A 15,259-nucleotide genomic window follows, 5' to 3' on the forward strand; every position below is an offset into this window, starting at 1 on the left:
ATTGTCCTATCCAAACCAAAAGTAAAGTAGTATCTTATTATTTCTTGGTGGTGGTCATTCACCTTTTTATTGTTGGCAATGGTCAAAGCATAAACATTTAGAATACTTGAAAAGACATTATGGACAATCCCAGAGGACTACACTCAGTGCATAGAGCTATTGCTGACTAGAATGGGAGTCCAATGGAAATGCCAAATGTGCAATCTTAGTTAGCTACACAGACAGACTAATAAGAATAATCTAGTAATACCACACGGAGTCATAGGGATAAGAATTTAGATCCTGTCTACAAGAAGATCAAAGACGATTTAGAAAAAATCGAATGAGGAACGCTAGGAAAAAATAAGTACTCTATATTAAAATTAAAACTTACTGGGGCCAGCAAAGGAGCCCTCGACTGCCCGGTCCTGGCCTGCATCGACAACAGCACCCTCCTCCTCCTCCTCCTGTGTCCTCCTCTTGCCCCTGGGGGAAGCTGATGTACAACATGAAAGAAAGAAAAACAGAAAACATGGATGATATTTATTTCTCAACCAAATCAAACATTTAAAAAAGAACTAACAAAGTAACAAAATATTTTTGCGAAATAGCAAATAGGGAACGACTCCACGGGATATATTATTGACCAATCTCATGTGGTCGACTACGTCATTACTTTAGTATTGCTTGATTTGCGGACCGTCGAATTGGAAACTACCCTATGTAACTCACTAAACAAAGTACTAAAAAGGTTTGCCTAGGATTGGCAGGCAGCAGTCCGCAGCACGCAAAGTGACAGCCAAAGTCCATCGTGATTGAAGATCAGCGACAACACTAAAGTTTCCTACTACATTCACCAGTCATTAAAATACTCAAACTATTAATCCACCACCACTATTTCTTCTTATCGCCATGTGTACAAAGGAAGGACTGGACTTGAGTCTGTAGGGGCTGATTTATAAGGCCCTTGCGGCTCTTTTGCTCCATTGTTGCGTGACTTTTGTGACGCAGCGACAGCACAAAAGAGGCGCAATGGTGCGGCGTATATTAACAACGTGACGCATCTGGGAGATGCATCACGTTGTAAAGCCCTGCGCCAATAGGGGTGTTCCGGCGCAAGGGAGGGCGTTCCTGCGCAGGAACGCATCCTAAAAGTGGCTGAGGGAAATCTACAAGATTTCAATCAGTCACTTTGAGGACAATGATGCGTGACTCAAACCCTGCGCCTGCTTGAAGCAGACGTACGGCTTGACGCAGCATTGGGGAGATAGGGCACCCCAGAGAATTGATGGAGCTGCACCATCGTTGCGACGCAACTCCAGCAATGCGCCACCTTTACGGCACAGATGCGTAACGCTTTGGTGACGTTTTGGGCCCATGGCGCGCCGCATTGTAATACGGCGCACCATGGGTGATGGTGGCGTGACGCACAATTACTGGCGCATCCCTGCAACTTTGCAGGGATGCGCCGGTAATTAAAAATCTGAACCTTAGTGTGTAGCATTGCGCAGTTCTTTCAACTACACTCATACATAATTTCACAGGCCAATGAAATGAACACAAAATCTAAAACAAATAAGCATAGTAGCAACACTACTGAGAAGGAGAGCAGTGTACCTGAAATGCACAGAAGATTTTGAAATAAAATGTACCTACAATGTAATGAGCAGCATTATTGCTCTTGGTAAAAAACAAAAATTTGCAATATAATAACACAGCAGGAGAAAACATAGTAGTAAAGACATAGCTACTACTACTCACCAAGCCCGGGGATCTCAAGGCCAAGGAGGTCGAGCAGATCTCGCTCACGGGTCAGGACATCCGTCCAGCGGTGGGTGGCCTGGTTGTAGGTGCGCCAGACCCGAGAGTGGTGGTACATGGCCTGGCACACCTTCTCCCACCGCTTCCGGCGCTCCCGGGCCCCGTACCCGGCACTGATCTTGCCGCCTCCCATGATGGTCCTGGGGAGGCGGCGCTGAACATAAAAAATGAGTTGGGCCACCTCCTCCGGGGTAAAGATCTCCCGTGGCATCACTAGCTCCCCCCTCAAACGCCCGCACGGGAGCCGGACACGGGGTGCGGGACCCTTCCCCTTCTCGGGATGCTTCCCGGCTCCCTTCACCATGGTCTGGGCGGAAAGGAATAAAGAAAATAGAATAGGGAAGAGAAGAAAAGAAAAGAGTTTACAAAAGTAGTTTAAAATTAACCAAAAGTAGCAGTAAACACAAAAATATAGGGCTAGAAAAATAGAGGGATAGATAATAAGTAAAATAGATAAAAAAAAACTTCAAACAAGCAAAGGATGGCAGAGATTGACAGAGGATACAAAGACCATGCCCAGAACCATAGCAATGAATGAGAAACAAGATGGCCGCGCCCGTTCACGACCGCGCGGGTAAGTTCGCGCGAGATTTTCCTTGCGAACACGCGCGAGACTGTACTGGCAAACCGCGGACTTTGCGAGATTACACTTCGCGCCCGGAAACGGAAATACGTCAGGCAAACAAGATGGCTGCGCCCTTGAACGACCGCGAGGGTAACTTCGCGTCTTGCGCTACGAGCGGCTCGCAAAAACGCACAAAACCTTGCCAACTAACACGCCGCAAAAAAAACAAATTGCATATTCGCACGAATTTGCGGCTTCCGAATCCGATCTTGCGCGTGTTCGCACCCCGCGAACCCCGCGAAATTGCAGAAAAACGAGTTTTTCAAAAGTGAAAGCACTCGGCAGGGGCAAGAGTTCAAACTCATCATTAGTAACAATTCCCGGTAGTGCTTCCTGACTGGGGCCCCTCCAGAATTCAGTTGCTAGTTGCAACAATTGTATGACCCTGCTCTGACCCTCACAGCAGGCTCATACAATAGCTACAAGTAGGCCACAAAGAAGGTCCTGGGGAAAAAAAATGCACTGCAACAGAAAGCAAAATTACAGATAAGGAAGCAGGTGCCAGACTGGAATTTTAAAACAGTGACACATTAATAAACTAACCCCAAATTAATTCATCTGAGTTGAAGCAGGGATGGTGTGCTTGCTTTTCCCCCCCATAATCTACAGTAATGATGAACCAGAGGGTGGCATTGATGTAACAGAGGGTTGCAGTGGTGAAACCGAGGGTGCTGGGAACCTGTGATGATGAACCAGACGTAGAAACAACATAATTCGCGACGGTTGCGCGACGAAATGTAAGTTCGCAATTGCGAACTGGTACGAAACCCTCGCGAACTGGCAGAAATCCTTGCGAACACAAAAAAAAAAAAAAATCCGCAAATTCGCAAGAATTCGCGGATTTTGCGGATTGCGAGTTCAAAAATCCGCAAATTCGCGAACGCGAGATCCGCAAAATTCGCTCATGCCTGGGCTAGCCCAGGGGCTGCTGGAGGGCTCAATCACCCCTTGCGCCAACATCTTGGAAACCTCTTCCTTGATGCTGGCCCTGACCTTGTCGGCTACCCTGTAAAACTTTTGTTTTACTGGCAGACTGTCTCCAGTGTCCACATCATGGACGCACCAGGTGGTGACTCCTGGGGTCAGGGAGAACAGAGAGGAGAACTGACCCAACACTTGGCGACAGTCATTCTGCTGTTCTGGGGTCAGGGTGGGCGAGAGGACCACACCATCCACTGACCCATCGTGCTCCTTAACTGACAGGAGGTCAGGGAGAGGATCGCTATCCTCTTCCATCCCTGCATCTGTAGCCATGAGCATGGTTACTTCAGACCTCTCAAAGTGGGGTTTGAGGCGGTTCACGTGCAAAACTCTCAGGGGCTGCCTGGGAGTCTTCAGGTTAACCAGGTAGGTTACCTCACTCTTCCTTTCCACCACCTCGTATGGCCCAGACCACTTGTCCTGGAGCGCGCAAGGCTCCACTGGCGCCATCACCCACACTTTCTGCCCAGGTTGAAATTCGACCAGAGTGGTATTCTGGTCGTACCATCTTTTCATTTCTTCCTGGCTTGCTTCCAGGTTCGCCTGAGCGAGTTTCCTGAAGCGTTGTGTCTGGTTGCGGATGGCCAGCACATAGCTGAACACATCCTGGGGGGTTTTCCCACGGGACTTTTCCCAACCCTCCTTCACCAGTGAGAGAGGTCCTCTAACAGGGTGGCCATACAGGAGTTCAAAGGGACTGAACCCTAAGGACTTCTGAGGCACCTCCCTGTAGGCAAACAACAGGCATGGTAACAAGACGTCCCACTTCCGTCTCATGGGCTCCGCTAGGCCCATAATCATACCTTTCAGGGTCCGGTTGAACCTTTCAACCAACCCGTTTCCTTGAGGGTGGTAAGGAGTGGTGAACTTATAAGTTACCCCACACTCCTCCCACAGAGACTTCATGTACCTAGAGATGAAGTTGGTACCCCGGTCGGAGACCACCTCTCTGGAGAACCCCACACGTGAAAAGATCCCCATCAATGCACGGCCCACCACGGGTGCTGTGATTGTCCTGAGAGGGACTGCTTCCGGGTACCGGGTGGCATGGTCCACCAAGACCAGGATGAACCTGTTGCCTAAGGCTGTCTTGGGGTCCAGGGGCCCTACGATATCTATGCCCACCCGCTCGAAAGGGGTGCTCACCACTGGGAAGGGTTGAAGGGGAGCCTTCAACTTCATTCCAGTCTTGCCACTAGCTTGACAGGTTTGGCAAGATCTGCAAAAGGCACCGACGTGCTTCCTCATCTGGGGCCAGTGGAAGTGGGTGACAAGCCGGTTCAGGGTCTTGTCTTGCCCCAGATGTCCTGCGAGAGGCACGTCATGAGCCAGACCCATTAGGAAGTTTCTGAAGCGCTCGGGTACCACCAGCACACGGGCTGCACCAGGCTCAGCAAACTTAGGCTCGCTATAAAGTAGGTCACCTTCCCAGTAAACATAGTGATCTTTGACTGCTCCACCTGCTGCCTGATCTACAGCCTGTTGCCGCAGACCAATGAGGGAAGGGCATTCCTTCTGCTCTCTGCAGAACTCCTCCCTGGAGGGACCACCTTCTTGCTGCCAATGGGTCAGCTCAGGTAGGTCTCCCAGTTCGGCCACCTGTTCCCCTGTAGGTTCCAGGGCATCCCCCTCAGGTTCTGCTTCCTCCTGGACCGTGGGAACGGTTGGGGCTGGTTTCCCGCGCCCTCTGCCTCTTCCTCTCCTGGCAGGTCTCTGGGCCACTGTTTCAGGCTCCAGTTCTGCTGATTCACCCTTACTGGCTGCCATAGCACGCTTGGTCACGCAGATCCACGCAGGCAGACCCAACATCTCCAAGTGAGTTCGGTGTTCTATGTCTTTCCATGGAGAACTCTCCAGGTCGTTGCCTAACAGACAGTCCACAGGCAAGGCATCACTGACAACTACCTCCAAAAGACCAGAGACTCCTCCCCATTCAAAGGAAACCTTCGCTAACTTGCAGAGGCGCACTGAGCTGTCAGCGGCCACTACAGGGCGGAGTACGCCAGGGATGATTTGCTCGTCAGACACCCACTGACACCTCACGGATGTCACACTGGCTCCGGTGTCTCTCAGAGCTTCAACCTCCCTCCCATTGATGGTCACCTTCTGCCCATATTTCTTAGTGTTAGAGGGCAGTAAGGTTTCCGGGACCATCTCTCGGTCTCCTAGCGAGACAAGGGTCATAACTGCTAGCTCTCCCCAATCACTAGAAACCAAATCCCCACCCAAAGCTACACTAGCTAACGCTGGGGCGCGAGCACCAGTGGGTGCGGGCTTCTTCTTGGGACATTTCGGAGCAATATGGCCCACCTCGTTGCAGTGATAGCAGGTAGGGGGACCCTGGTTATTTCTCTTGTCCCGCCTACCCTTAGAGGGCCATGGCTGTTTAGGCTTGGGAATCCTTTTCCTGGGAACTACTTTGGGGCCCTTGCGAGAACTCCTTTTGGTTACCCTTGTCCCCCCCACTCTTCTGCTGGGGACCCTGCCCACCTTTGGCTATGGTACCCACAATTCCTTTGTGGACCCTGGTACTGGTCCAGCGGTCCGCCTCCTTAGCAAGCTCAATGGGGTCTGTCAGCTTGCTGTCTAAAAGATGCTGGCGCAGCTCTGGAACACAAAGACTACTCAAGTGCTCCCAACTGATTAAATGCAACAACCCCTTCAAATCAGTTACTTTACTGCCCTTCATCCAACCTTCCAGTGCACGCGAGTACCCATTCACACACTCCATCCAAGTCTCCGACTCTTTCTTCTTGGAGTTTCTAAACTGCAGTCTGTACTGCTCTGGAGTAAGGCCATACCTGAGACATAAGGCCTCCTTCATATTGGGGTAGGTCATGGCACCTGTCAACTCTAAAGGCTCTAGAGCACTCCTCCCAGACGCCTCAAAATGTTTCCACAGGCCCGCCCCCCAATACTTGTCAGGCACATCATTCATCTTCAATGCATTTTCATACGAAGTGAACCAGGCATAAATATCCTCACTCCTATGGTAATTCTGTACCAGGTCTTTGGGAATATATACTTTACCCCCATGCACTGGCTGCGCGCTGCCACCATTAGAACTGGCATCCACCTCCTTATTTTTCAGATCCAGCTCTTTTATTCTCACTTCATGATCCAAAAGCAATTTCTTTTCCTCTAAGGCGCGGGCCTCTCTCTTGTCTTCCGCTGCCCTTTCTTTCTCCAACTCCAATTGCCTCAGTTTCATTTTCATGACTTCCAAGTCATATTCTCTTATTCTTTGATTTTCCTGTAACTCTTCTGGGGTGAGGCCCCTACCGGAGTGGTTGCTGCCAGCTCCTGAGCCTACTCTGCCCACTGGCAGATCTTTGCTTTGAAAACCATTTTCTACATCCACATCATCTTCCTCTTGTGCCTCCCAATGGGCTCTCAAGATTCTCTGCAGCTCCTCCTTTCTGTAGGCGCTTTTTATGGGGCACTCAAACTCAAGGCAGAATTTCCTCAGTTGCTCAACTCTGTATGAACACAAATCTTCAATGCAAAACTCTAATTCTGCTTCTGCCCTCTCACTGGGTGCCTTCCCATTCTGAGACATGATGCTTTTCGAAGAGTTACTCAAAAATAGAATTAAAAAAAACTCAAAAACCAATAGTATGCGGTGGCGTAATGGTCTGCACTCACTAGTGATGTACACCAATTACTGTGGGTCAAGTACAAATACAAGTTCAAATCCCACCGCCTGACCACCAATGTTAGAACTGGGGGTCTCTAGTTGGCAGAGGTAGGTACCACTGTCCAAATAGGGACCCTTGCTTCTAGTCAGGACAAGGAGATAACCCTCTCAGATAACCCCTGCTCGCCCTCAAGGTAGCTTGGCCTGAGCAGTCTAGGCTAACCAGAGGCAATGCGTTAAGTATTTGTACCAACACTCACAGTAACACAGTGAAAACACCACAAACTGATTCCACAACAGTTTAGGAAAATAAAGATATTTATTCTAAACTACACAAGACCAAAACGGCAAAAATCCAACATACACAGTTCAAGGATATGGTTTCAAAAATGAGTTCTTCAGGTTGTAATCAAAGTTCTTTAAGTTGCGTTAAAATAATCCACGGATGCGTGAAAAGTTCACAGTTGCGTCACGTTTACTCACAGTACCTTTTAGATGCAACAAAGTTCCACAAGCAGGAAGCTGGTGCGGTGGAAACAAGCGATGCGTCACTCCTGAGACCCTGGGGAGGCGATGCGACAGCCCTGCTGCAGCAGCGGGCGTGTGGCGACGAATCCGATCTGTATGGGGAGGAAGGCAGCTTGCGTAGATTCCGGTGCGTAGGTTCCGTGGGAAGTCTGTTCTCGCAAAGGCACGATGCGATGATCTCGTAGGGGCTGCGACGATCTCCGGGGCGCCGATGCGCGGTCCAGCGGTGATCCTCTCTCTCGCAGCTCCTCGATGAGATGTTTCTGCAGCGATGTCTGCAGCGACGTGATGTGGTCCGCAAGCAAGCGGCGCGGCGATCTCACCCAGACGACAGGCTCTGCGACGACACTCGCAGCGATGTTCGATTCTCCCGCACCGGTCTGGTGCGTCCCGCAAACGAAGGGTGCGACGGCTCCGGCAGCGATGTCAGGCGCTGCGCCGATCTCGACCTTCGTAGCGGCGGGAAACTTCTCGCACTGTCGGGGATGCGCTCCGCAAGCGAGCGATGCAACACTTTTCAGCTTCACAAGTTTCTCAGCTTAGTCTCAAGCTTCCCAGCTCAGGTTCAACTTCCAGAGGCCCCACAACTGGATCAAGCTCTCTAGGAAGGACAGAACTCTCTCAGCAGAGTTCAAGGAGACTGGGGGTGAAGTCCTTTTGTTCCTGGGACTTCGGAAACAGGGAGCCAGCTCTTCTCAGGCCCTTGGAGATTCCTTACAAGACAGGGGACACAGCTCACAGCAAAGTCCTTCCCCTCTCCTTGGCAGCAAAGCAACAGCAGGTCAGTCCAGCAGAGCAACAGCAGGACAGTCTTCCTTCTTCAGAGTCAGCTTTCTCCTTGGCAGAGGTTCCTTCTTGATTTCCAGGATGATCTAATTTTCTGTTGTCAGGGGTCCTGTACTTATACCCCTAAAGTCTTTGTTCTCTCTGTGCATGTGGGCCCTGAGCCCGGTCTGAACCAGTTCTGGGTGGATCCTGAGCACTTTGTTTTGCTGGCTGCATCTTTCCATTCAGAGTGAGGGGCAGGGTCGTCAGCCGCCCAGCAGGAGGTGGAGCCAGCATTGTGGCAGGCAGGCACAGCCCTATTCAGCCCAGGTGCTAACTCCTCCCACCACTCAGGTTGCAATTGCTTCATTCAGCCTAGTGCTGACTCATCCAGCCTCTGGGGGAATTCCCCAGCCCCTGTCACTCACAAACCAGACAGTCAATACACAAACAGGCCCAGGCACACAGAAGGGTCAGACAAGAGAACAGCAACCTTCTAAAAGTGCTGTTCCCAAACACAGGATTTAAAAACCACCTTTCCTAAAAGATGTATTATTAAACTCTGAGTTCAGGGATACTAGATACTTATGTCCTATCTTGTTCCTATGGGAAGAAATGCTGTTAACCACTGTAGCCAGCATCCCCCATGTTAACCTATGGAGCAAGATAGCCTTACAATAGTGAAAAACGAAAATGGCTGTAATTCACTACCAGAGCATGGTACCTGCACTAGTACATGCTCTACCTTTCACATACACTGCACCCTGCCCAGGGGGGTACCTTGGGCCTCCCATAGGGGTGACTGATGTGCATGAAAAGGGAAGGGTTAGGCCTGGTCAGTGGGGACACTGACCAGGAGGACATGGCAGTTCTAAACTGCCCGTAGGCGCTGCAGTGGCAGGCCCGAGACACCATTTTAGAGCTACTCCTGTGGGTGGCACAATCAGTGCTGCAGGCCCACTAGTAGCATCTGTCATCACCAGCCCTGGCACACCCAGTGCACTTTACTAGGGACTTCATGGTGATACAAATATGCCAAACATGTATATCCAATCAGAATAACAATTTCCATAGGGAGCACTTACACTCTGGCACTGATCAGCAGTGGCAGAGCGTCCAAAGCATCTAAACCAGCAAAAACGAATCCAGCACAGCATCAAAAAATACAGGAGGCAGAGGCAAAAGATAGGGGTAATCACGCCAAAAGATGTCAGGTCTAACATTTACTCTTGGAGATTTTACTTCCAGCATGTTTTCCTTACTGTGTGGGGTCCCACGGGAGCCTTCTTTAAGCCCCACACTGTTTAATATTTACACAGCTTCCCTTGCTGCTCTGATTAGATCTTATGGTTTTAGCACATTATCTTTAAGTGTTGGCGAAGTTCATGGAGTTCCGATACGTGGACCTCTGCGAAGTGACAAAAAAACTGCGGTGCTACACGGAGCTCCACGAGCAGTGGAGGCATATGGTGATTCTGAACACTGGTGTTTGTCCTGCTCTGTTAAATCAAAGCAAAATGCACCATGCGCAGTGCAAGAGGGCACAGACTCCTTTCTGCTGCCCGAGTAGATTTTCTACAAACATTGGTGTGAGGTCGATCTCCCTGCCCTAAAACCATATTGAACATCACTCAAAATGTTTTATTTTGCCCAATCGCCGAGCCTATTTAAAATCACCCTCCCCAATACCTTGACTGTTGAATGGCAGTGGACAAGGAGGGTAACGTCCCCTCCTGTGCAGCCGCATTCAGGACCTGCGTTGAAATTGGAGCCCAGACCTCTATATTTGCTTTCAACAGATCTGGCGGTATACTGTCAGGGCCCGGGGCCTTATTACTAGACAAGGCATTCTTGCCTTGCGTGAAATCATGTAGGGTAAAGATCACTGGGCTACCAACTGTGACCGATGCAACTGGGGTTTTCACAACCCCACTGTCCCCCTGACTATAAATCCCCTCAAAATTATCTACCCACTGTTGTTCTGTGATGTGATGGCATGCGAGGGGGCAAAGCAATACCTGTTATCTACTCTCCAAAAGAGAGAGCTGTCCCCGTCTCACAAGCTTGACAGCTCAACCCAGGCTAATTCCTGATAATTATGTTTGCACGTAATTTGAGCCTGCTTACATATATAAATATTTAATAACGGGAGCATCAACAGTAAAAAGCGACCCACAAACAGGCACAAAAAATCCCACACACTGACCTGTCAAGCCAGCCAATCAGCAATTTTCAGATTGCCTTGTAGGCCAGTCCCACCCTGCAGTTTGCAATGAGATATATTTGTCAAACTGATGTCGCAAAATGATCTCCATCTTCATTTCTCATCACCAACTTAGGATCTGCCACTGGTGATAGTAGTGTTTCGAGGTCACCCTTCTATTGTCCGGATTTGAAATCACTAGCCTTGCTGTCAGTTAAAGAGTGAATTCTGGCAGATATAACTTTTGCAAGAAAGCTATAGAAATCAGGGATGTGTCAATATCTACTTTTTTGATTATTTAGTATACTTCGTAATGATTCAATCCAGTTTCCCTTCGTCAATAAGATCATGCTTTCTTTTGTTTTCTGCAGCTCTAGTTTCAAGATAAAGAGCATCACTTAAAAATGTATGTTTTAGTATGTCCCTTATCATTCATCTAGAGACCACAGAATAAGAGGTAAAAACACCCAGTCGCTATTATTTTGAGCCAATGGATCCAGGGGGCAATCACGAAGGCATGTGCACAATGGTGCAAAATGGATCTGCCCAAAGATTTCCTGACTTTCCACCAATACTTACATGACACATTACCAATGGCATATTTTAGTCTATTGCTGCGCATGTTGTGGGGTTAATGTGCTTTACTCTGCTCCCTAGTCTTCCTCATGACAACATGTCCTGCATATCTGGTTTCACAAAGAGATTTCCTCTTGCCTGTAGTGAACCTATAGCAAAACACAGACAGGCGGAAGTGATGGCACAAATGAAGAAAACGATGACCTGCTATCAGTGCACGCTTTAGCTCCTTGGAATTAAGGATGAGAGTCGGCTGCTAATTAAACAGGCACGCTCTTTGATAATACATGCCTATGACGGTGTGAGCAAAGTAGACTGGGTGACCTAATCTCCTCAGATCAAAAACTATACTGAGCATGACGTGGATGCGATCTTTTAAAATAAAGAATGGGGACTCGAAAACATTTGGCTTGTGACTGTAATTCAATACAGCATGTACATCTGCTCATTATCTCTTGACATGTAATATGTCTTGTGTAGGTCAAAACTGCATACTTTACCTGTTCCAGCGTGGACTGGGAAAAGCTGTACTCTTCCAGCTGAAACTTCCGCTTCACTTTGAATAAAAAAAAGCCACATAAGTTACTTTGATAATAACCAAAATGAATCTTACAATTACTGTGCTTCCATCTCGTTTAACAACACGCGTACATGCACAGTCTGTTCACACAACAGGGATGTGATCATGGCCTTCCTGAAGAAGAACCTCATTGTCTAGCTATGCACTGTTTCCAAGTCAACCCAGTTCTAGACAGCGGAGCTATACTGGGACAAAATGGGTTCATCTTGTTTGTCATTTTTGAACATGTTAAAAATGAGAGTATAGTTGTCATGCAAAGAGAAATCTAAAAAGTTCATCATAAAAAAAGTTCTAACACAAAATGTTTGTATTGCTAACAGCCGACAACTCCAAAAAGTTTTATGTTTTTTATCTGTGTTCTAGGTGTTCTTTGTGGTTTCAGTTTGACTTACACTGGGAGACCCTTTATGGATCAGGCTCTTACAAATAAGTATATGATAAGCCACTAGGTCTAGTTTATAACTGATGGTGCCTCTAAATTGTTTGCTGTGTTTTTTATTTTGCCTTCGCACATTGAAATTCAGAGAGACGGATGTACAAGATCTTCTTTTAGGGGGTTGGAGGATTTCCTGTTTCTGTATGAAGAATTGCTCAGTGCCAGTGGTCTGCACTGCAGGCTCCTGGGTGCAGCCATGGCCCTTCTGCAGAGATAGTGGGCGGCACAGTGCTTAATCAGTGATTACTGGGCATCTGCATGGGCCCTGAATGGGGAATAGTTCAAGCCGCGGGCGGCTTGGGACAGCCGGTCGAGCATGATGGCCCCCACCTGGTGCTGGGGCCTGGCCACGTCCTCCGTGATAAGAGCCGACTGCAGCCTGGTGTTCGCACACTTTTCATGTGATGGTCAGGAGTGGGCTCTGCCTGGCTTTGGGGCATTGCAACGATGCAGATCTGATGTCCCAGCATTTCGTAACCATTCAAGTCTGTCACCTGACCCTGGTTGCTTGATGTATGGCTGCTTACTCCATATTACTGCAGAGCCTTAGGGCCAGATGTATCAAAGGGTTTAGCCCATGCTGTGTCTATGGGGAAGTGTGTTGATACATATGGTCCTAATGCATATGATGGCTATTACCTCAATTTGTAGGTCAAATGCTTTAGACCTTTTTTATACACTTTAGTATATACTTCTTTGTGTGCTACAGCCCTGCCCACTGCTTTTCATTTGTCTGTTTCAGTGTCCCTTCAAAACCTTTGCTTGCTAGTGGTCAGTCCTTCCCCTTTGTACCACGTTTTTGTCTTTCTTTCCTCCAATGGAGCAGGGACTAAGTTCTGTGTGTTTATGCTTTGGGTCTTCATCTGTTCTTTGGGGGGGCTACTTATTTATTTTTTTCTTATTTGTGTCAACTGTGGCATCGAATGAGGTGCGGTAGCAGTGCTTAATTCGTGCAGGACCTGCGTTAAAATTTGAGCCCAGACCTCTATATTTGCTTTGAACAGATCTGGCGGTATACTGTCAGGGCCCGGGGCCTTATTACTAGCAAGAATGCATTGTGTGACTTCACCTAGGGTAAATACCACTGGGTTACAAACCGTGACCTACTGGTGTTCTCACACCCCACCATCCCTCTTATTATAAATACCCTCAAAGTGATCTACCCGCCTCTGTTCTGTGATGTGATAACATAAAAGCGGGCAAAGCAAAGCCTGTCAACTACTACAAAAGAGAGAGCTCCACCCAGGCGCTCGGTTGCTCAGAACCAGCATATATTTTACAGGACCGGTACTATAAATTTCTTTCATGCTAGTAGCAGAGGTGGAGATATTTTTTCAAAAATAAATGCAATTAGTGGGACAGCTGTATTTTTCAAAACGCCTGCTTCCTAATGCTGTCATTCTCACCCACTCGTCCCTTGCGTCTGGATCCTGCCTTGGTGTCCCATTGGATAATCATAGGTAGGGTCTGGCTCGCAGCTGAGCTGGAGCGAGAGAGACTTGTAAAGCGCAGGTTTAGGAGGATCTTGGAAATGAAGGCATGTGAGGAACAAATGGAAGTGTGTACAGTTGCCTCTCTGTCTGGTCCCCTAGTGCACCTAAAACTCCTATCTGTGTGCTCACAAACTACCACCATTGTCATGCTCCTTGTACCAGTAACAGTATACTATACCATTTCTCCACAGCTATGCAGGCTACAAGGCCCCACAGTACTCCTCTCTCCTTAGAAGGTGCCTGGGAGCAATACCGTGGAAGCGGGATCTAGAGTCATACACTGGACGCTGGAATCAGCACACGCTGCTGGGAGGTAATTAGTCAAGGTAGGGAAGGACGGGAGAGAGTGAATCCCAGTGAGTGCCTCTGTTTGTGCCTCTCTGTGCCGGGTCTTGATACACAGGCTATGTAGAGGGAGAGAAGCCCTGGTAGATGGGCATGGTGCGGTGTAGCATGTGCCCCCTCGCAGCCGGTGCTCGCCAACCACGTTTAGTCACATGTGATTGGCTACAATCTCAATACTGTACAAGCAAACAAAGAAAGGTCAAACACGTAGCAACACACACTCTTTTTCTGTGTACTCAACAAGTGTGACATAACAGTGGTATGATTAGAGATGCTGACTCAGAGACATATGCAATTGGATTTTACCAAGCTCTGCAGGGCCCTAATTACTCATTGTGTAAAAACACCCAAAGCAGCAGCATTGTTGTGCATGTTTTGCACCCTCATTCACTGTCTCATAAATCCTGTAGCACTTACTTTGTTCCTGATCCTGAAGTTTCATTCTCTCAAGGCTTCAGCAACAGGACATGAAGATCCTAAAGGCTTGTGGAGCTTTAGAAACTTATAACACAGATCTGTTGAGCCCCTCCCTCTTTAATTGTTCCTGTATAGGATGACCCCACGGCTCTATGTTACAGGGATACTACTGTTCCATTTCGAGACTTTGCTTTTTTCATTCCATTGTTATTGGCTCTGTTAGTGTTACATCTGAACTTAGCCAGAAGTTGTGAGTGCCACAGGCTGAAATCACTTGTGCATCTAGGATGGAAATATAGTATTACCACTTTATTGGCCATTGATACCCCAATCTTCCCTGAAAACCCATCCTGCACTCACTTCATGGACTACCCCACACTTTTCCTGGGGCAGGAGGATCACTGCCACCAGGCTGCGACTCATAGCCCTCATATTACCCCGCCCCGTTTAAAAGGTAATGGAGGAAAGAAACTTCCCAGGGTTGAGTCTGAGTGCCTCGTTCCGGCCAATTAGTCTTGGAAAGATTGCCTCCGGCTGGTTGAAAAGTATGACTTAGCATCTTGCAAGGAACATGGGCTATATTTCCCCTTGATCATAATGGCTATTCATGTTGTTCTATCCCTGCTACCCCTGCCCCTTTGGGACGACCAAAAGGAGATTTAACAATTTGGGTAAAACTTGGAGTTAAGGCCAAAATTGTCCTCATGGATCTTTTCTGTTCTGAGGTCCAGGTGAAAGACCTGATTGGTTCTCATCATTTCAAATGAATTATCATTACATTTTATAATAAAGACTTTTTCAATTCAAACAATAGAACATTTCAGTCTTTATTCTGTACTGCTGACAAACGTATATCTAATTTTTATTCTGGCC

General features: G+C 48.1%; 1 protein-coding gene across 2 annotated transcripts in view; it reads right to left on the reverse strand.

Moving 5' to 3' along the window:
• The window catches only part of LOC147702338 (ATP-binding cassette sub-family A member 9-like), a 1,822,583-nt gene that overhangs the window by 26,264 nt on the left and 1,781,060 nt on the right, over nt 1-15,259 (reverse strand). For both annotated transcript variants that reach the window (XM_086930970.1, XM_086930969.1), the window contains one exon: nt 11,616-11,671. In XM_086930970.1, coding sequence (XP_086787096.1) covers nt 11,616-11,671 — 56 coding nt within the window. The remainder of the gene's footprint in view (nt 1-11,615; nt 11,672-15,259) is intronic.

The sequence above is a fragment of the Lissotriton vulgaris genome, chromosome 7 (genome assembly GCF_964263255.1).
Source record: "Lissotriton vulgaris chromosome 7, aLisVul1.2, whole genome shotgun sequence".
NCBI lineage: Eukaryota > Metazoa > Chordata > Amphibia > Caudata > Salamandridae > Lissotriton > Lissotriton vulgaris.